Genomic DNA, 22,327 nt, shown 5'->3' with positions numbered 1-22,327 from the left:
AGATGCAAATATTTAAATAATAATAAAATCTTCGCTTCGAGTGGCAACTGGAACCAGGCATTCTTCGGGGCAAGCAGCGTTCTACCACAGAGCCACACCATTGTATGCAACTGCTCCCGAAAGAAACTCTACACGAATGTCACGTTATGGGAGGAGTCTCCTTAACGCATGTAGTGTTGCCTCGCAGAAGCGTAGCACCGCGCAAGGCGTTAAGACATGTGGATTGCACAGAGAGTGAGAGGTTTAAAGGCCCAGCCATTACAAAGCGCTCAGGCATATTTAGTCATCATCAGCAGCAAAAGCAACAACAAAGTTAGCAGCTGCATAGATTCGTGTATTGCTTTACGGACGCGTATTGCGCACTTTGCTGATCCGCAAGAGGAATAATTATGGCGTAGTGGGCACTTAACAACTGCAATTGTAGTAGGAAGCGTAGTAGGAATTGTAGTAGGAAATGTAGTAGGAATTGCTTTGAAAGCGTCATTGCTACGCGCACAGACGTTCGTTTCCTTGCGGCACAGTTTAAGCATGCACCGAGAACGGAAGACAGGCTAACAGTTGTGAAGGCGATGCGCACGGGACCGGACTACATTATCGAGTTCTACTCTTGAAGGCGAATCTCAAGCGTCCTCCTAACTTTTCGTGATCGTTATGTCTTCAGCACAACGATCCGTCTTCCCGTTCCATCCCAACTCGCTCGCTCGATGTCGTCTTTGTCAACGCTTTCCTTTTTTCCCATACGCTCTCAACGCTCGAGGACTGAGTGTGCTCCTTGCCGATGGACAAGGGCCCTTGCTCCGGCTTATTCCCCCGCTACTACTACAAGAGTGCGACCAAGACCTGCGAGGAGTTCACTTACGGAGGATGCGGGGGCAACGCCAACAACTTCAAAACGCTCCACGAGTGCGAGAGCAAGTGCGGAACTAAGTACAGAAGGGTGAAAAAAGAAGAAACGTCGAATCTGCGCAGCCTTTGATTGCCAGAAGTGCAGACGAGGCGGGATTTAGGGTGAACATACACATGTTAGCAATTCGCTAAAGGGCAACTCTTGGCATAGGCAGGGGGGGGGGGGCGATATCTTTCTTTTTATGTGTGTGTAATGCGAGACGAAATTGGCCACATATGAGAAAGACAAAGAGCTCACTTTCCGATCCAGGAAGCTGTAAAGTGCTAACACGATTTTGTGCGTCTCAACCTGAATGCTTTAAATGATGAAAGCGCTGGTATTTTTCTGTGTGTATGTATATTTCTGTTGTCCTTAAAACAGAGCACAGCACTGTTCTAACTTAAAAGGGTAGCGGCTTGGGCTAGTTGGTATGAGATCACGAATTGTATAGCACGAACAGGGTACTTGGACAGACAGAAAAAACGAGGACGGGCACTAACTTCCAACTGATTTTATTAAGCAGAATCGAACATTTATATGTGGCACAAAATGCAAAGATGAACATGTGACAGAGGATGCAGAACATGTGACGTATAAGCATCAAATATCCCACAGACTTAGAAAGATTGGAAAACGCGCTGGCCTTCGTGTAGTTTTTTCTGCCCCCTTTAAGCTAAGCAGTCTTGCGAAATTCACCAGCCCCCTGAGGCAACAATCGTCTGCCGCATGTGGCGTGAAGCACAGGACCAGGTACGTGCAATGCGCACGTGAAGTTGTGTACAAGGTTCCTCTCTCCTGTGGTGCATGCTACATCGGTCAGACGGGTAGGTGTATTAATGACCGGATAAGGGAACACGCTAATAACGTAAAAATGGCAAAGACGGGTATTCTGGCACACTGTACGTCTTGTAAATGTTCACCCCTTTTTGAGCGCACAGTCACTGTGTATAAACACAGGAATGATCGCACCCGAATGATTGTTGAGGCTGCGCAGATGACAAGCGAGCATGACATGTGTGTTAGTAAGCCATCCGTAGCCCTCTCTGACAAGGAATTAAGTTTCCTGGGAAGCACTGGCGCACGCACGCATTGACCGATTTGTTTTTTCATATTTTGTTTTGTTTGGTTTTGATTGCGCAGCGTCTGCCTTAACGTTTCTCGCTTAGCGCATCCTCTGTCACTTGTTCATCTTTTGCATTTTGTGCCATATATAAATGTTTGATTCTGCTTAATAAAATCAGTTGGAAGTTAGCGCCCGTCCTCGTTTTTTCTGTCTCTCCAAGTACCCCTGTTCGCGCTATACAATTTGTCGTTACTGTTCTAACGCGACGGCGTTAAAGAACTCATTTCGCCGAAACTTCATTGCCGGCGTCGGCATCGTTGGTTGTGAGCGAAAAATCATCGTTGTGCGAAAGCCTTAATTCGAGGTAAATGCAAATAAATAAATAAATAAATAAATAAATAAATAAATAAGAAGAAGAATCTTTGCTTCGAGTAGCAGCTGAACCTAGGCCTTTATCGCGGCAAGCAGCTGTTCTACCACAGAGCTACGCTATTGCATGGAACTGCTTCCGAAAGAAACCTTGCACGAATGTCATGTTGTGCGAGGGGTCTCCTTAACGGGTGTAATGTTGCGTGGAGAAGCGCAGAACCGCGCCGGGCGTCAATACATATGGATTGCACAACGAATGAGTGGTTTAAAGGCCCACCCATAGCAAAGCGCTCAGGCATATTTAGTCATCATCAGCAGCAAAAGCATCAACAAAGTGAGCAGCTGCATGGGTTCGCATATTGCTTTACGGACGCGTAGTGGGCACTTCGATGATTCGCAAAAGGAATAATTATGGCCTAGTGGGCACTTTGCAAATGTACTTGCAGAAGGCATTATAGGATGCTTTTAACTCATACATGCCCAAACTCACAAAAAATGCCAAAATAAATATTGCACTCCCTTCCGGATCATCGTAGCGAGCCCTCCGATCCTGTTGACTCGCCTCGGTATTGAGGAGGGCGCGGTGGCGAGAAGCGGCAAGGCGAGAGATTAAGTGCTCGCTCGACGACGCCGACGACCCCACGGGGACATCAAAAAAAGAGACGTCTAGTGGAGATGTCGGTTGACGGCCGTAGACAAGAAAGAAGGGTGAGTAACCCGTGGTGCGCTGCGTAGCGGTATTGTACGCGAAGGTCACGAATGGCAAGATGGTATCCCAATTTGTGTGGTCGGCGTTGATATACATGGAGATCATAATATTTTTGTTTAAAAAGGTGTAGTTCTACCCTCAAAAGAAACCACATGTTTTTTTTTTTATTTCCTGCCAGATAAACGCAACACTGTTTTTCGAGCCGTCCTATACATAGATGATGATGATGAAATAAACTTTTAATTTGCCAAAACAGTGTCCCCGCGCTCTTAAGCTTGGGGTCACTCTAGGTGGGAGGGTCCCTTAGTCCAGGAATCCTCTGGCCGCGATCGCCTCCCGGGTCCTGGCGACGAGTCCACGTTGGTCGTCTAGGTCCAGTGCGGAGATCTTGGCCTCCCACGTCTCGGCGAGGAGGTTGATGCGTGCGGTCGTCGCGGGCTTGTTATCGGCATCTTGGGGGCGCCACGGGCACTCGAGTATGAGGTGTGCCAGTGTGTCGGGAACGTCGCAGATCGGGCAGTGGTATGCATGAAGCGTCGGGTAGATGCGATGTAGTAGGATACCGTGCTTGTACGTGTTGCTTTGCAGTCTTCGGAATGCTGTTGCTTCTTCCTTAGTCAGCTTGGGGTGAGGTGGCGGGTACACCCTGCGAGCTAGGCGATGGTGTTGCAGCATGGCGTTATATGTCGGGGGTACGGTCTCCACTTCTGCTGCAGTGCTGGCTAACCGTGGTTCGAGCGAGGCGGTGAGGGAGGCCCGGTTGACGTGACCGAAGATACTTGGCATTAGGTGTGCTATGTGCGGGTGTGGTAAGCTTTGAAACATTTCACGTGCACACCGACATTGCACTTCTTCCTCTCCATGACGTCTTTCACACAAAGCACGCGTTTGCCCGGAGAAAGCAGTCGGCACGTGACAACATGAAAAGCAAGCAATGTCTAGGCTTGTACACGTTGAGAATGAGGCCAACTTGATGTGTTGTAGGTGGCGCTAGTCATCAGCTAAAGAAAAAGCGATGTTAGAGTGCATGAAAGAAGCGTCCTATGTGTAGGACACTGGACATATATGGGTTAAGTGGCTACTGTTACTCGCGCAGACATTCCTTTCCATGCGGCACCGTTGAGGTTTCCATAAAGAAAGGAAGCTAGGCTAACGATTGAGAAGGCGTTGCAAACGGGGCCCTATTCCGCTATCGCGTTCTGCTCTTGAGGCGAAACCGACGCGTCCTCCTAACTTTTCGTGATCGTTACGTGTTCAGCACAACGATCCGTCTTCCCGTTCTATCCCAACTCGCTCGCTCGATATCGCCTTTGTCGACGCTTTCCTTCTTTCCCTTACGCTGTCAGCGCTCGAGGACCGAGTGTGCTCCTTGCCGATGGACAAGGGCCCTTGCTCCGGCTTATTCCCCCGCTACTACTACAAGAGTGCGACCAAGACCTGCGAGGAGTTCACTTACGGAGGATGCGGGGGCAATGCCAACAACTTCAAAACGCTCCACGAGTGCGACAGCAAGTGCGGAAGTAAGCACAGACGGGCGAAAAAAGAAATTACGTCGAATCTTCGCAACCTTTGATTGCCAGAAGTGCAGACGAGGCGGGATTTAGGATGAACATACACAGCTAAGTAATTCGCTAAAGGGCAACTCTTGGCATAGCCAGGTGTGAAAAAATGAATAAGTTTAAGAAATCTTTCTTTCTTTGTGTGTGTGTGTAATGCGAGACGAAATTGACCACGTATCAGAAAGGCAGATAGCTCACTTTCCTATCCAGGAAGCTGAGTGCTCACACGATTTTATGCGTCTCAACCTGAATGCGTTAAATGATGAAAGCGCTGGCATTTTTCGGCGTGTATGTAAATTTTTGTTGTGCTTCAAACACAGCACAGCCACGGCCGCTCGATGAAAAATTTTCATCCAGCGCCCGTGGCACAGCACCATTCTAATGCAACAGTGTTAAAGAGCTCGTTTCGCAGGAACTTCGGTGTCGGCGTCAACATCGGCGTGCGCAGGGTTCCCCTTCAGGCAGGAGGGGGCGTAGGTTCGTTGCAGCGGCCTCCCTCCCAATTATGTCAACGTATGGCGCTGACATTACGCCCCCTCCCCGCCAAGTCGCAGCGGCCCCCTCCCTAATATGTCAATGTGTGGGGCACACTTTGCGCCCCCCTCTTAGGGGAATAGTGGGGGGGGGGGCGCCCCCGTGCCCCCACCCGCCCCAGTGCGCACTCCTATGGGCGTCAGCATCGTTGGTTGTGAGCGAAAGCGTTGTGCGTCAGCCATAAGTCAAGGTAAATGCGAATAAATAAATAATAAGAACAATCTTTGCTTCAAGTGGCAACTGAACCTAGGCCTTTTTCGCGGCAAGCAGGAGTTCTACCACAGAGCCACACCATTGCATGGAACTGCTTCCGAAAGAAACCCTACACGAATGTCGTGTTATGCGAGGGGTCTCCTTAACGCGTGTAGTGTGGCGTTCCCGAGGCATAGAACCGCGCCGGGCGTCAAGACATGTAGATTGCACAACCAGTGAGAGGTTTAAAGGCCCACCCATTACAAAGCGCTCAGGCATATTAAGCCATCATCAGCGGCAAAAGCTATAACAAATGTGAGCAGCGGCATAGGTTCGCGTATTGCTTTACGGACGCGTGGTGGGCACTTCGATGATTCGCAAAAGGAATAATTATGGCGTAGTGGGCACTTAACAACTGCACTTGCAGTAGGAATTCTGGGATACTTTAAAAGCGTCAATGCAACGCGCACAGGCGTTCGTTTCCTTGAGGCACAGCTGAGGCATGCACCGAGAATGGAAGGCAGGCTAGCAGTTGTGAAGGCGATGCGCACGGGGCCAGATTACATTATTGCACTCTATTCTTCAAGGCGAAGCTCAAGAGCTCTCCAAGTTTTGTGTTTCTTCTGTTACGCACCGTCTCTTTGAGCGCTGTAGATTTTAATAACATGCGTTACCGACTATCCCAACTATCGGTATTGCTTCAGTGCATGTAAAATTAGATGAATGGCATATTTGAATTCGTACATCTCCTTTGCATTCAGTCTCTAGTGACGTCTCAATAAAATACCTTTGCTACAGAGGTATAAGCTGTTCGGGAAAAAAGCAGCGAATATATCTTCTGGTTGTTATGCATATTTGTCGTGTATATATGTAATTTTCACATAGGTTGTTGTTATAGTGACTTCGCCACTTTTTTATTCTGATTTCAGACGTTTCTCTCACCGAAGAGCTCATCAGGTCCAGGCTCGTCACCAAACTGGTAGGTGCAAAAACTAATAACGCCTTAAATGTAGCAAAAATGTAACAAAAAACGATATTTGAAGGCCTGTGTGGCGTGGGGTCACGCGGGTTTTCTTTAATATATTAAGTTTGCAAGCCGTCTCCGAAAAGTACCATTTCAACTGCATCTCACTGTCGCTCACGCAAGAATTCATGCAAATGCTTCTAGCTCCACCGCTTTCGGCTACGGAATCCTAATCGATAACAGGCCGTTAACATCCCAACGCAATTTCTCTACCAGTTGCCGTATTGGAAGACTATGAATAACTTAGCTGCACGGAGTCCAAACTCTCTGTGTGCTTTAGTCCGGAATTTCTAAGAATAAGCTAGGTTATACCTAATGATAAACTGCCGTGGGCCAGATATCAACGAAGCCTGTATTCGTAAATCAGGGTTTGACGTTCTGTACGAAATTCTGCTTGTGCCAGCTACAACTAAACTACAAAAAGTTTTCATAAACGAAAATCGGGTATTGAAGCATCCATTATGTTCGCGCACCAGTTGTTACACATGCCGTTATTTGGAAAGCTCTTGCCTCTGCATTCATGGGTATACGAGGGGCGTTTTACGATCCAGCGCGTGTACGAGATGTATACCTGACAAGTTTTTAGAAACCGTCCTTCGCGAAAACGCATGAAATGAAAAATGGCGAAGCATGCACTGTGTCTCTTAAGGCTCGAAACAGCGAAACTGGACAATTCTGAAGTGTAATCTGGTTGCGTCTAGGTTGTTGCAAAGCTTTAGCTAGGTGGTGTTAGGTTGGTTCTAGGTTGGGCAAGTTGGTAAGTACTTATGCTTAGTATGTATGCTTCTAGGTTCCCTCTAGGTTGCTCCTAGGCTTTAGCTAGGTGATGTTTGGTTGTTTCTAGGTTGAGTCTCAGCGCAGGGAGGTCGGAGTTAAGCCACAGACAGTCACAGACACGGCACGTATGTCCAAACTCCAGAGACAAACTCGCGCGGAAACCGCGCGTTCGCACCTATCATACATCTACGGGCACGTCGTCGTTGGCGTAGGTGTTCCATCGCTTCGAGGTCTTCTCGCAGCCGCCGTCGCCTTTCCCGTCCCCTAGTATTATCTCGTTGTACGTACTCGGGGTCTTCGGCTCGCCGCCATCGCTTTGCGGCGATTTCATGTACTTACTGTTGCCGTCTTCACTTTTAGTGGACGAGTGGTGAGTGGATGATTTACCCAATTTCTCTGGCACACACCCGTTTATGATTACAGTTCTTTCCTGTCATACGCTTTACCTCCAGCTTTAAGAGCTAATAAAAAAACAGTATGAAAGAAATACTGCCCTCATGGGTTCTGCTGCCCAAATTTCTCAGTGACCCTCGACCCGGTCTGTGAGCTGCCGAAAAAGGTTGGTCCGTGCCGTGCTCACGTACCCCGCTACTACTACAACACGACGACGGACACTTGCGAGAAGTTCGTCTACGGAGGATGCAAGGGCAACGCCAACAACTTCGAAACGCTTAAGCAGTGCGAGACTAGGTGTGCCGGTGAGTGTTCTCAATTTGTCATTTAACCAGTATCACGTACATGAAAATAGGTTATGCAGTACCTTCAGAATAACAGCTCGAACTGCATATTGGGAGATGCCAGCCAGCAGGTGGCGACTCCCATAGTAGGAGCTTTCTCACGACGTCTCCTCCTTAACGGAAATATAAAAACGTGTATGCGTTTTAAAGCTGTAGCTCGAAACAGTGGTATGTCAAAACGAAGTTGGTGCCTAAGGAATTACTTATTTAATTGAGTGCAGCTAGAGATATGTCGGCCACGGAGGAGAAGCATGCTGATGACATATTTACACCTTAAGAAAATTAACATCTGGGTGTGTTCAGATAAGGACAGACCAAGGGGGGTCCCGACTATTTTTTGTTTTACACGAAATTTTTATATGAGCTGGGCAAATGTCTCTATAGAAAGGAATGAACCTTCGTTTTGCGGAAATTATCACGGATTTCTAGGAAAAAATTCGCGTTTCACAACAGGTGGAAAAAGGCAATTCTGCAACTTTCAGATTTCACAACTTTGGAGGCCTATCACTAAAAACTTAACGCATTGTGGACATCAGTGTTAATTTTTCGTAAATCTTCAGTAATAGTACTATCGGCCTACGGAAATTTAAATTTGTGTGACTGACAGTACATTTTTGAAAAATTGCCAAACTTTGATTTTTGAGCGGCTGCCTCTGGCTGACCCCAAATTCAAGGGTCTTTTTTCGCAGTTTTCGCTAAAGCGCTGAAGCTGAAAATATTTCTCACAAGTCTATGAAAGGTTTTTCGCTAATTAAGCAAAAAGTTATGCGACTACACTGCATATTTATTTCGTTATAAAATCCCAAAAATGCCATAATTCCAAAACTAGCGAAAATTGCAACATTTTACGGTCGTTTTAAAAAAAATAATCATCACCGATTTTTATGAAAATGATGAACTATACCCGGCCATGACTGCTAAATATTGTGCTGCAAAAATATGTTGCATTATTTTGTTTTAAGTGAGAAAATTGAGCTTATTTTAATACCCATGTGTGGTCTTAACATCAATGTGTGGCGTTCTTATAATAAAATAAATTTAATAGACATATTTAGTTCGTAGCTCGCTTTTCTGGTTTTAATAATGACGATTGACCCAGCTTGTGTCTTTTTGACCGTTTTGAGTCACAGAAAAGCTGAGCTTGAATTTTCAGAGCTCCTCTGTCTGTGTCCCTACCAGTACATTGAGGCAGCCGGCGCCCGAGAGCGCGTACAAATGAAAGCTCGTGGTGTAGAGTGCAAATCTTTCTGCACGTCAACCATTTTAGTTCACATCATACCACGTGTCTAACGCAAAAGAGATTTAACTAGTATTTCCCTAACAGTACGGGAAAATGTTATTGTTGCGTTAGTGTGCCTAGACCCAATTGCTCGCTGCTGGGTGGTAGAGAAAGGGGGCCCGAAATGTGAGGTTCGCGTTTGTTTCTTTAAGGAAAATGATTATAACTTGCCCTAAGACTACTTGAGGGCCATATTTCGATGAAAATCCTGCAAAAATATCTTCCTATACTTTATTAATAATAAAAGCCTTCGTGTTACCATCTTCAACTGCGTACTTACCCTGATTTTCTTCCATCAAGCAACGAAATTTATGGACTAGAGTTGGTTACAATAATGTACAGGTGGCTCGAGCATTACCATTGTATGGGAATATTAAGACCGTTGCGGTCTTAATATTTCGACGAATTTATCATTCGCAGAAACGGGTTGAGATGGTGGGAATGAGGGAGTTATGAATCTACAAGAAGCACGTTCATGTTGCGCATTAAATAGTTTATTCACGTCACCTAGAATGAGTAATATCCATTCGGGCAATCAAATTTTGCACACTGCAGATTCACAACTCCTTCCACTCTGTGTCTGCGCACCGCGCTACGTACAGGAAATTCCCTTGGTCCGATTTCATGTGTTTGCACATGTGGGTTGCCTGAATACCTTGAACCCGTCTGGCAAGTTTCCATTCCTTCTTCAGTTCTCTGAAGGCTTCCACTTCATTCTTCTCCATATGCAGTAAGAAAACCTTTTTAAGTTTACTGGCTACAATAGTAACAAAATCACTTGCGCACTGAATGACCTCGGTGGCGGGTGAACGCAGGTTATGTAGTGTGGCTTGGTGTTTCACAAGGCCACCGACGCCGTCGCAGGCATTTTTGCCGTGCCCCGTTGCCGAAAAAAGCCACTTGGTTGTCTGAAGCTGACTGCATTGCAATTCGTGCAGTTGGAAGCGGTTCTTAAAATGGGCAGCTGCTCCATCACTCACAAGTGTTAGTTTCGTGTAAATTGGAGCATAATCTTCAATGTGATCCTTGATTTTTCTCAGGGCCTAGCAAGCATGTGCAGAGTCGTGGCAAACGACATCGCTAATTATTGCGTAGTTCCATGTCGACTTTCTTGTCGATACAACGCAAGTAAAGATGCTAACTTGCGTACTTTGCCAATGGTAAGGTTGTACTTCATCTGGGAGTACGATGGACCAATTTTCGGCAAAGTCAAAGTGGAAAACAATGGAACCCTTTTCACAACACTGTTTTTCCTCGTGTATGACATTTGCTTGCGTGCGCGTGAGGTAGTTATGAGGGATCCATTTTATGGTCACATTTTGAAATTCCTTTAGGAATGCTGGAGGCATCATGGTCTTCTTTATTAGTTCACCTGATTCCCAATTAAGTAGCAAATACAATTTCTTCGTCCGGTGCTATGCCAAGAGTTCCCAGGCTGAGACCATTCTTCACAGGACATTGTTTGCACTCGCCTAAGAAGCATTTGGTGCTAGGCTGCGTGCACACACAGAGCGCCTGCACATCATCAGTCGACATCAAAGACCCCGACGCATTTTTGATCCCAATAAGGCATAGTTCGAAATTTGCACAATATGCCCATACACACCCCTCCCGATGCGGTGAGCATTTGACCCATTCTGGGCGCAAAGATATGAATTTTGTCAGACCAACCGCTGACAGCGGATTAGCAAGTTTGTAGACTGAGTATGTCTCTCGTAGCGACCGCGTCATGAAACGCTTCGAAATGAATTCGGCTTTTCCATCGATGCGCACGCGCACCACATCTTTCTTGTTTGGACTCTGTCTTGAACAGTCCAGCTCATCTTTTGTGTAGTATTCAAGGATTTTGTTGGTGTCTGCTTCACTCAATTTTTCTCTGCAGTACGGCTCCAAAAGGCTCCACAAACCTTATTCTGCAGCTATCTTCCTGGCCTTTAGAATCGCGTGCTTCGTTGCCTCTGGAATGAAGCGTTGCACCTCTTTTATTGTTAGGCTCAGATGTATCAAGGATAGCAGACGGCAGCGCTCTCGAAAAGATGTGCACTTGATGTACGCTGTGTGTAGGCTTTTCTTCCAGCTGGCACAGGCGCAGCAACTGAATTGTGATGGAATGTCTTTAATACCGTATGCTGTGCGAATTCCGCATCGAATGTTTCTTACAGCAGCTCTAGTAATTCCATTTGCCTTGCGCTTTGCGTACGAGAGTCCCTTCCCTTTCTTTACACTCCGAGGAGGCTTTAGTGGCGACACTGCTGATGGGGCACGAACGACTGCCTTAATGCTTTCCATAACTTCCTCTGTAGTCTGGAAACCCTCATTGGACTGACTGGATTCCTCTTCCATATGCTCAATGTCTTCCTTAAAGTTCCTAAAGCAATTCTGGCACACAAAGTGCGATTCATGCACTCTGAGCGCTGTGTCAGCTTCCAACACTTTCTTTAGATTGTCAATTCCCAAGTCTTTGACACTGCGGAAATTCCTTTGAAACCTGATCTTCCGCTTGTGTCTCTTTAAGTAGTCGGCGCAGCAATTTCGTTCAGGAAACTTCGCCATCAGAACTGTGCCACAGTGAGGTCTCTCGGTGACACAGTAGGTTACAGTGAGTATAAGGTACAATCACTTTGGGGTGAAGGTAGCGTCCAAGGAAGTTCTTAGTGCAATAACGAAAGTTCAGTAGCCGGATCGCAGCTGATGTCTTGACACCAGGGTTTACGTGAAGAGAGCTGCTTGCAGTGGGCTTCTTACTTACTCCGCAATCTCTATCTTATCTGCTTACGAAATAACTTATTATTAATAATAGAGGACGACACGAGAGTAACTACAATGAGATGAAAAAACTGTATCATTGACACACGTAGAAAACAACACGACTTCTTTGTTCGAGTTCACTATCCAGACTGACATATGGTCTACACCCAAAAAACTGCTTTTCAGGGGTGAGGGGAACGCTCTCTCCTGTCTGGGTCCGACCGTTGCAGGCGCACCGCGGTGCGTCTCGCATTTCACGACGGTCATGTGTTCTCCGTCACAGGTTCTCGGAGTGCTTGGCTGTTATACGTACTTTTGTTTCCCTCTCTTGCGGGTGGCATTCAATTACGCTCTGGTCTTGCTGGACGCGCTCTCGCGTGCCTGCTGCCTCAATGTGCCGTAGTATGGATACAGACAGAGGAGCTCTGAAAAATTCAAGCTCAGCTTTTCTGTGTCTCAAAACAGTCAAAAAGACACAAGCTGGGTCCATCGTCATTATTAAAACCAAAAAAGCGAGCTACGAACTAAATATGTCTATTAAATTTATTTTATCATTAGAACGCCACACATTGATGTTAAGACCATACATGGGTATTAAAATAAGCTCAATTTTCTCACTTCAAACAAAATAATGCAACATATTTTTGCAGCACAATATTTAGCAGTCATGGCCGGGTATAGTCCATCATTTTCATAAAAATCGGTGATGATTATTTTTTTTAAAACGACCCTAAAATGTTGCAATTTTCGCTAGTTTTGGAATTATGGCATTTTTGGGATTTTATAACGAAATAAATATGCAGTGTAGTCACATAACGTTTTGCTTAATTAGCGAAAAGCCTTTCGTAGACTTGCGAGAAATATTTTCAGCTTCAGCGCTTTAGCGAAAACTGCGAAAAAAGACCCTTGAATTTGGGGTCAGCCAGAGGCAGCCGCTCAAAAATCAAAGTTTGGCAATTTTTCAAAAATGTACTGTCAGTCACACAAATTTAAATTTCCGTAGGCCGATAGTACTATTGCTGAAGATTTACGAAAAATTAACACTGATGTCCACAATGCGTTAAGTTTTTAGTGATAGGCCTCCAAAGTTGTGAAATCTGAAAGTTGCAGAATTGCCTTTTTCCACCTGTTGTGAAACGCGAATTTTTTCCTAGAAATCCGTGATAATTTCCGCAAAACGAAGGTTCATTCCTTTCTATAGAGACATTTGCCCAGCTCATATAAAAATTTCGTGCAAAACAAAAAATAGTCGGGACCCCCCTTGGTCTGTCCTTATCTGAACACACCCAGCGGCATGTTGTCGGCGATACCCGCCAACATAGCGCTCGCTCTGCTCCAGGCGAAAAAGTCCCGGCGCTGATTTTCAACATAAGAAGACCTCTGAAGACGAGGCATTTGGAGATGACCTAAAGTAGAGATGACCTAAAGCTCGTGTTGATCTTTTATTTCGAAATTGGAGACAAGAAGACACAAGAACTTGAGAAAGTATAGGTGCTACTTTGACATCTTTTTCATACAGATTACATTTGATCACGTGTTCACAGACGTGCAGAGAACTGCATACATTTCGCGTTTTTCGCAAGCGCGTCTTGTCGAGACGCGGTCAGCTTGGCTGCAAAACGACGGCGAAACCTAGTGGACGCACCTTCACGCTACGCTCAACTGACTCCACAGCGGAACGCGAGGTGCGTTCTACGTTCAACGAGCGGGGCGACGCTAGGCCGCTTAGCTATTACTCTTCCTTTCTTCTCGCGCTCCGCTGATCTCTCCGCTCTTCCGCTGGGCCCGCTGGTCCACTGAGCCGCTTAGCTATTACTCACTATACACTCATCCTTTACCGCTCGCAGCACTCCGAGACGGCAGGCGCTTATAAGCGTTTCTTCATTACCAGCGATATGGCGCGAGGAGCACAACGGGCGTATTTAAAAGTCGTCGGCCAGCTCGCTCGCTTCTTCTAATATTTGCGCAGGGAGAACCTTGCCTTTCCGCTGTCTGCTCGCGCGGTTATCTCGTAGTGAGGGGAAGAGGAATGTTTCGAGCTTTCACCGTGATGCCCACGCTGATGTTACGGAGCGTATGAAAGTCACTGGAGCTCAAGGGACGCCGCTAAATGAACAAACGGAGGAGGAGCACGAACTGTCAAGTGTCACAGCTCGACACTTCAAGCACGCTAGTTTTCTTCGCTGCTTCGGCCGCCTTTGCAACAGGAGCGCTCTTCAAACTGAGAGTATTCACTGGCGAGCCTCTTGCTATCGCACTCATTGCTTCGCCCTTGCGGCAAAACTGTGACCTTTTCTTTGCTTTCTTTGGTTTATGGCGTAGTGGGCACCTTGCATGTGTACTTGTATTAGTTGCCACAAGAGAGTCTGCAACGGGCTCTGGAAAGGCCGCTCTTCCAGCCTGCGCAGGCCTGGAGATTCTTTTAGTCATCTCCTTAATGAAACTAACATATTGCTTTTATTTTAACTTTCAATTGAGCCCTGGAGCAATTTGCAAGATTTCGACGGTGTCTTGAAATAATTCTTCAAGTTTATCGTACATGCCTCTTTTAGTGAAGTCTTATTTCTTACGACGTTTAATTTTTTGATACTTCAAATAGCCTGCTGATGACAAACGAGTCATACCACCCGTCAAGCATAAGAATAAATAACACGGACTTGATCATTTGCTAGAACACACAAAAGTATTTAAAGGAATACCTTTTTTTTTTTCATTTGTTCTCCTACAAACTTTACTGATAGTAAGGTTCATCTAGACATACGCAATAATTGTGAAACAATGCTCTCTTAAATGCTCCATAGAGCTACAAAACACAAACAAGAAAAGCTTTCCTAAGCCTCATCTGTCAAAATTGTTTTCTAATCCCTCACTACAGCATGCCTCGTTGTCATATCGGTAAATAAAACTAGAATCTTTTTGTCAATTTTGCTGAAGAATCACCAGTCACGCCAAACACCGTTTGGCACATAAGTTCTGCGGAATCAAGCAGGCAGAGGAAAAAAGTGCGGACTGTTTGCACTAAGTCGCGCAAAGCTTGGCCAAGCGAAGCACGGGCCCGTCGCCGCCCGTACTCCCCGTCGACCGACACGTCTAGCTTCGAGATGCGCGGCTTCCTTCTCGGGAGTACGCGGCCAGTCTATGCATCATAGAGCGGAGTTTGCGCTCGATATCTCCGTCGGTCGGCGTGGCTTAGCTACTGAGCATGCGCGGCTTGGCCAGGTGGTGCGGTATATGGTCGCTAGACGACGCGGTGCTTGCTTCCCCTTGCTTTCTATCTTTTTTTGTGTCTCTCTACTTCTTTCTCTCTTTCGTTGATGTTCTCTATGCCTCTCTTTCCTTCTCTTTCTGCATATCTTTCTATTTCTCTTTCCCATTCTTTCGGTGCTATGCTTTACTCTCTCCCCTCCCCTCTCTTTTCCTCCTCCTCACCATCACATATCTCCTCCTCACGCTAACTTCCGTTTCCCACCCCCTTGCTACACTATACTATACAAGGCTATGCTATGCTCTGCTAGCGTGCCTGGATAGCCGAGTGGCTAGGACGCTCCCCTTCGGATCGTGGGTACGCGGGTTCGAATCCCACCTCGTGAACAACTTTTTGTTTGGCAAGAATTTTTCTCTTTCTTTATATATATTTTTTCCGTCTCTGTGTTTTTTCTTTTTCTTTCTCCCTCTGTACTCGTTCTCAGGGTTATTACCGGCCACGCCGTACGGTGAGTAGTGGGATCTGAGCAAATTCTGTGGCACATACCCGTTCGTGATGATGATAATCTGCGGGCACGGTCAATCGCTTTACGTCGAGTTAGAACAACTCCGCTGTCATAAAAAACCAGAAATTATTTTGGTCTACTGGCAAGCTTTCTTTGTAGGAAATAGTTTCCTTGTAGCTTTGAGCTAGAAACGGGTCAGAGTATTTTTTACTAAGCACTGCTGTTTTTGCCAAACATTACTTGCAACATTTATTGTGCTCACTGCAGTCACACAAACAGGTTGTGTAAACTTTCGAAAAAAACCTTTGCAGCCATCAGTTTGAAGCGAACACTATCTCGTAGCACTAACGACATTGCAGAAAACTAATTACGGCACTGGGATAGATAGAAATATACGAGGACGCCCTCGTGTCCGTTACCTCGCCCGCGCCGAAACGAAAGAAAACAGAGAGGACGCGCCGCTTCTTAGAAAGTTCGAGAAAAGAACAAAATTATAACCTATAAGATATAATGTCATTGCTTCCTTCATTAAATACGGATGTTTTACGTTCTAAAATCACGTTCTGAGCACGCAGTCGTCAAGGACCCTTTAATAATTTTGGCCGCTCAGGGTTCCTTAACGTGAATGCAAATTTTAGTATCACGGCGTGTTGACGTTTCATCCCTATCTAAAGGCGGCCGCCATGCCCGGAGTCGAACCCGAGTCTTATAGAGCTTAGCAGCGCAACACCATAGCCGCTAAGCTACCACGGCGGGTAGAACCAGCGGTTGTTAAAATGCTGATTGTTCTTCACGATGAAGTCGCTAGGGGACCAGACATGCATGTCGTATGTGTTTCAGGCTGCACGTTCGCTTTGCCGCAAATCAAAGGAAGCTTGCTTTGGTCCAACAATCTCGTTCGAGTAACCTCTCATGCTGCGACGCGAAATGAACGCGCATCTCTCCGGCCGCGCGCTATTCACGCCAAGCCTGGTCGAACATCGCCGGCGGTCAGCGCGAGCGTCAGCCGTTCACGATACATGTTCAATCAGATCACGCCAGCCTGGGTCTGCCATATTTGATCGGCTGACCGTGGCATAGGCGCAATATTGCTTCAACACCGTTCACGGATGCCTCGAGGCGTGCGTTTTCTACAGTCTGGGAGCTCCGATGCTATCTTGTTCGGTGGGGGCCAACACTCTCCCATTCCTTCTCCTATCGAGCGATGGCTGGCCCACCGAGTGGTCTCCGCCCTTTGCCTCGCAACGTCTTTTCCCTTGCTTGGAGGTTTTGCCCCTGCCGGAGGTAAAGCACGCGGAAACTTACCTTTTATGCCCGGCTGTTTTGCTTTTTTGAGCTTCTTTCTTTTCTTCTCCGGTATTTCCCACTGTCTGCAATTGATTGTGCCACCCGTCTTGACCCCAGGTCGTTGCATTCGTGGGCAAATGGGCACCACGGCGGCTCAGAAAAGTGTTCCTAAAGTATATCGTTATTTTTTTTATTAGCAGGCGGTCACGTCAATCTTTCCTGTGCCATATCTGCACATATCTGCAACAATAGACATACACAGCACATTACATCTCTATTATAATTTCGTATTTTTTCGCGCTTAAACGGTAGTTCATATAACACTTAATATTATGGTTGAAATATTGGATGGGCATAGAAATAACGCACAATAAACACTGAGGCTTCGTTGGTCACACTGACAGGAAGCGCCTGTTTGCATTGTGTGCAAACATAATAACAATATACTAGATATTTGCGTTGGCACGATGACCTCGACATATTGTTTTTGTGTCAGCAGGAATGCCGGTTATTGTACTGGGTATCTATATAAAATACAACCCATTGGCACTTGACTACTAGACGTCAGATTATCTGCATCAATTACAGTCTAGTATAGTTTACAGTACTATAGTGGTTCACAGTACGTAATAGTACACAGTATTATTATGTGCTGTGCACATAATAGTACCCAGTACTATTATGGGTATATCTCTATATTTGGTGAAAGCAACGGACTCGCTGCTGACAATGGCGGTAGTCTTGTAACAGGCCAGATTAGCCGCACAGTTTTTTCGCTCGAAGCATGCTTGAGAGCGCTGCAGTGTGGTAGCGCATGAGCAGTGCAGTCGCTTGGTTTTATTTCATATTTCGCGGGCTTTCTTTAAACGCCGAAAAAATCATCACGCAGCATGTACGTTGCCACAAAAATTGGATAGTTTTCTTTGGGAATGCCCTATACAGTCTAATGAAACGCACTTGGCCCTAAATTGAGCATTAAATTTTGCACAATTGATCTTAGTTATTTTATTTATTCATTACCCTCGGGGTGTGAGGGCATCACGGAGGGGAGTGGGTTACATTCGTAACATACAACATTTTCAAACTAAAAAAAACGGGGGGGGGGAGTCTTCACATGGATATACTAAAGGAAACTAACATAAACAGCGCACACTACAAGAACAAAAAACAGTTGATTGAGAATACCAAGCACAAAAGGGCCTTTACAACAAGGAAACAACGGAAACGAAATAACGCTCAAAGCACTACCATGTGCCTATGGACCAAAGAATGCATCATTACGACGTGGTGAAATATGGCGCAATGATAAGGGCTATGCAAGAGGGAAAAAATTATCCTGCTGCCAAAAAATAATACTTTATGAAAGCAACAGGTTTTTAAAACAGCCTTGAACTTGAATTATCAGTAATATTGACGGCAGATCGGGGAAGGTGATTCCACCTTGCCGACGTACGGGGGATGAATGAATTGTAAAAATGGTTGGCGTGGGCATCAGGAATACCGACTTTACGACGATGGTCGATGGGGGCAGATACGTAAGAGAAGGGGTTATCATTTTTTCTTGATAATGGGATTGTCATGATATATCTTCTGGAACAGGCAGTGGTGAAATATTTTTCCTGCGTTTTGATAGCAGAGGAAATCATAAGCTTACTTTCATGGAAGTTAATTAGCGTTTAAAGTAAAGTCTCATGGTTAATTAATAACAAATTAAACATAATATAAAAGTTCACCAGCTCCCGCTAAAGGGAACCATGTGTGGATGCGAAGCAGCGGGGAGATGGTTCGCTTGTGCGGGATATGGTGTAATTTTTTAGGAGCTGGCTCGCCAGGTTCTTAAGCTGGGGCGAAGTCCCGCGCCGTAAGCTGCATCCATCCATTCAAAGCATCGTGGAACGCGAGAGGAACGCTACACGCGTCGTGTGTTCCCTCTGCCTGGCCGTTAATTCTCACGGGGCGATCAGGGAACGCGGTCGACAGGCGCGCGAGAGGGGGGAGCGTAGGAGAGTAGAGAGAGAGAGAGAGCAAGGCGCATGCGCAGTGTAGCGCGACGCCACCACGCCGACCAGCCCCGAGCAAAACGCTACGCATCTAAAATGCCCCCGAGCGCCACATGACGGCAAACAGCTGGTTTTTATTCAGATGCGGTTAACCCTTTTTTTAACAGCGTAGCTGTTAAGCCAATCGTGCCTTGTCCGGCGAACCAAAAAAGCTACCATCATCATAAACAGTTGTGTGTCACAGAAATACGGTAAATCCCACTACTCACAACTTCATCATCATAAACGGGTATGTGCTACAGAAACTGGGTAATCCCACTACTCACCACTGGTCCACTAAAAAGGAAGAAGGCAACATTTAGTCCAACGAATGGCTGCGAATCGACGGCGATGAGCCGAAGACCCCGAGTACGTAGAACGAGAGAATCAAAACTAGGGAACGGGAACGGCAACGGCGGCTGCGAGAACACACCGAAGCGATGGAAGGCCTACGCCAACGACGACGTGCCCGTAGATGTATGAGCTGGTGCGAACTCTGGTTTCAGGGCGAGGTTCGTCTCTGCAGTTTCGACATCCGTGTCATGCTGTGACTGTCTGTGGTTTAACTCGAACCTCTCTGCGCCGAGAATCAACGTAGAAACACCTAGCATCATCTGGCTAAAGCCCAGCAACGACCGAGAAGCAACCTAGAAACAACCGGCATCACCTAGAAAAGGCCTAAAAATAACCTAGAAGCAACCAGATTAGTCTTCAGAATCGTCCAGTTTCGCTGTTTCAAGCCTTGCGCGGCTTAATGCAAGCTTCACCCATTTTTTCTTACTATTTGGTTCCAGTTACTTGAAACAAATTGTGTACCGTGACTGTGTTATGGCAAACTCTTGCCGCCGGCGAGGAAAATACGACGACTTTTTTTCCCTACTACTTCTCAACCCATTTGAATCTACCTCAGCATGGCGTCAAAGTAAGGTTGCCAACCGTCCCGTATTAGCAAGGCAGTCCCGAATGCGAAGCTGATATAGCCGGGACGCTTGAATTTACGACTTATCGTCTGCTTTGACCTACGTATACAATGCAAATATCGCAAGCACTGGGAACTGGAACGAGAGCTATTACCATACCGAAAGGAACCGCGGGCGCCTTAGTTCACTATTCAGCCTCGAGAAGCAGCGCATGGCCTTTGCCGTTCCCCGCTGTCTTACCACGCGGGGGATCACAGTGGCTTCTGAGTTCTGCTTTTCCGATGATGCAGCGCATGCCTGACGCATAGGCGGCTTCAAGGCATTTTGGACGCTGCGGCCTGGTGAGTTAAGGAGAATAAGCGCGAGGTGTGAAAGTGTGAAGACGGGTCAAAGACGTGCGTACGAGGCGAGACGACTGGAGGACAAGAAGGAGATGGATACTTTAGTTGTGGTTCAAACGCAATATTCCTTCCAGAGAAGCGCGCATCTGCTGGTGGAAACACTGTTCTGGCCTAAGCAACCTCCCCCCTTTCCACCTCCGCCGCCCAACTTCGATTGCACGAAAGCTGGTAACCCTGCACAAAAGCGTTGTTGATTCACCTGCAAAATCCTCTTTTTGTAAAAAAAGCACGCTTTACAGGCGCAATTGATTTATGAGAAACATGGAGAGAAAAAGTAAAGGCAGACAGGTTAACCCGTTTTTAGATTATCATTAGGGGTGTGCGAATAGTGAAATTTCATCTCGAATCAAATTCGAATCGAATAGTGCCGAATAGCGGCCAAAAAATACCGAATATCGAATCGAATATCGAATACGAAGGTTTTATTCAAAATTCAAAGAAAGAAAAAAGAAATGAAATCTGCTGATGTCCTCGAGCACATAACGCGGTGACTGACTGCTACCGAAAGTCTAAAAATTGCCATTCAGAAATACAAGCTGCTTCACATGACCTGGCGTCAGGCTCTCTCGCCGAGATGTTACGGTGTTCCTGCAGTTGAAAACATGCGCGCCTGGGCATCTCAGTAGCAGGGATGGGAGGTATCGCAAAGCAATTTTGGCGATGCTTGGATAAAGTAAAGCTCCATGCTCTTTCCAGTATTTCAAGAATCATCCTTTCTTGGGATCATGGGCTCACTGAAGCATTTTTGAACCTCTTGAATATAAGGTCTGAGCTCAGTGTGCGAGTATTTTCTGACGCTAGCAGTCGACGGCCTCCTAGCCTGTTCCTTTAGCCTTCTTTTCTGGAGCTATGACGCGCAGAAACGACATAATCTGTGTAAAATAAACTGCGGTTGCTTGTGAACCACGATATCGATGAAAGTTTTAACAAAAGGCCTACTGTAAGGATGGTAGTGTAGTTTTAGCCACGCCATCCACACAAAGTTGCGCCATTCGCCTTTGTCGCGTGTTAGATAATCGTCCGAGTTTTGGAATAGCTAGTGTTCGAAACTTCGAACACTAGCTATTCCAAACTCGAATCGAATTATTTGATTAGGTATTATTCGATTCGAATTCGAAACTCGAATCTTCACACACCCCTCATTATCATTAACATCTTTCCCGAACAACCACGCCGTACATTGAATACGGGAAAGGAAATCTGTCAATTCCGAGTTAGTTTGATGTATTAAAAAAGTTTAAACGTCGGATCCTATTTGCTAATTACCAGCTGCACGAGCCAAGGGACGGAAATTCCTTTAAGCCGTATAAGGGACGGAAAAGTGAAAGACTGATTCAGTTCAGATTGATAAATTGATATTAGGACTCTACTGACATTACTTTTGCTATCATGCGTTTATCACTAGAGAGAAAATGAAGGGGTCAAAGTTTCACTTTTGAATTTGCACCGAAACCTTTGCACATGAATGTCGGTGCGACGTCATGGACTTCAACGTATTTTTCGTATTTTGACCACAGTGGCTCAACAAAGTTTTTAACACGAAAATGATTTATGCCGGGGCCCACCAAGATTTCAGTGACATATTTCCGTCACGGAATGACGTTGAAAAAATTTACACGATCAGATGGCAAAGAAAAAAAGTCCGTCAACGGTCATCGAACCCAAGCCTGCTCGGTCAGCAACAAAGATGCCGGGCACACTATCCACTGCCATGGTCACAGACTAGAGGTTTTACAAACGCGTCTTTGATATCTACCACTCTCCGGTCGGCGGGGTGGTGTTGCCCTCTGGGGGCCGTAAAGTAAAGCAATTCGATAATACTATGGCCTCTGCGATTAGCACCTGCAACGCGTTACACGTCCGTCCCATTCGGCGCGTCCATCTATGACGTACCGGCGTTGGTGCGGAAACTTTAAGGTGGCGTCGCCATGGGCATTTTATTTTTGGATTATCTCACTTACTAAGAGCCCTTCTCACAGCGACAGCGGTGCTTTCGGTACTGTGGGAAGGTGGATTTAATAACACGACAAAAATTAGGCATTCAGGCCCGTTTTAAGATAAATGTAAGCGGAAGAACATCTATCTCGGCGCCA

At 46.2% G+C, this 22,327-nt stretch overlaps 1 protein-coding gene across 1 annotated transcript in view; it reads left to right on the top strand.

Annotated features, from left to right (window-relative positions):
- The first annotated feature begins 778 nt into the window (after window positions 1-778).
- LOC119375220 (actinia tenebrosa protease inhibitors-like) overlaps window positions 779-22,327 on the top strand; it is a 25,137-nt gene continuing 3,588 nt past the window's right edge. Inside the window, exons 1-4 of the mRNA XM_049411201.1 lie at window positions 779-911; window positions 4,374-4,547; window positions 7,638-7,803; window positions 20,124-20,174. Coding sequence (XP_049267158.1) covers window positions 779-911; window positions 4,374-4,547; window positions 7,638-7,803; window positions 20,124-20,174 — 524 coding nt within the window. The remainder of the gene's footprint in view (window positions 912-4,373; window positions 4,548-7,637; window positions 7,804-20,123; window positions 20,175-22,327) is intronic.

This window comes from Rhipicephalus sanguineus, chromosome 11, assembly GCF_013339695.2.
Source record: "Rhipicephalus sanguineus isolate Rsan-2018 chromosome 11, BIME_Rsan_1.4, whole genome shotgun sequence".
Taxonomy (NCBI): Eukaryota; Metazoa; Arthropoda; class Arachnida; order Ixodida; family Ixodidae; genus Rhipicephalus; species Rhipicephalus sanguineus.
This window is presented reverse-complemented; position numbering and strand designations above follow the sequence as displayed.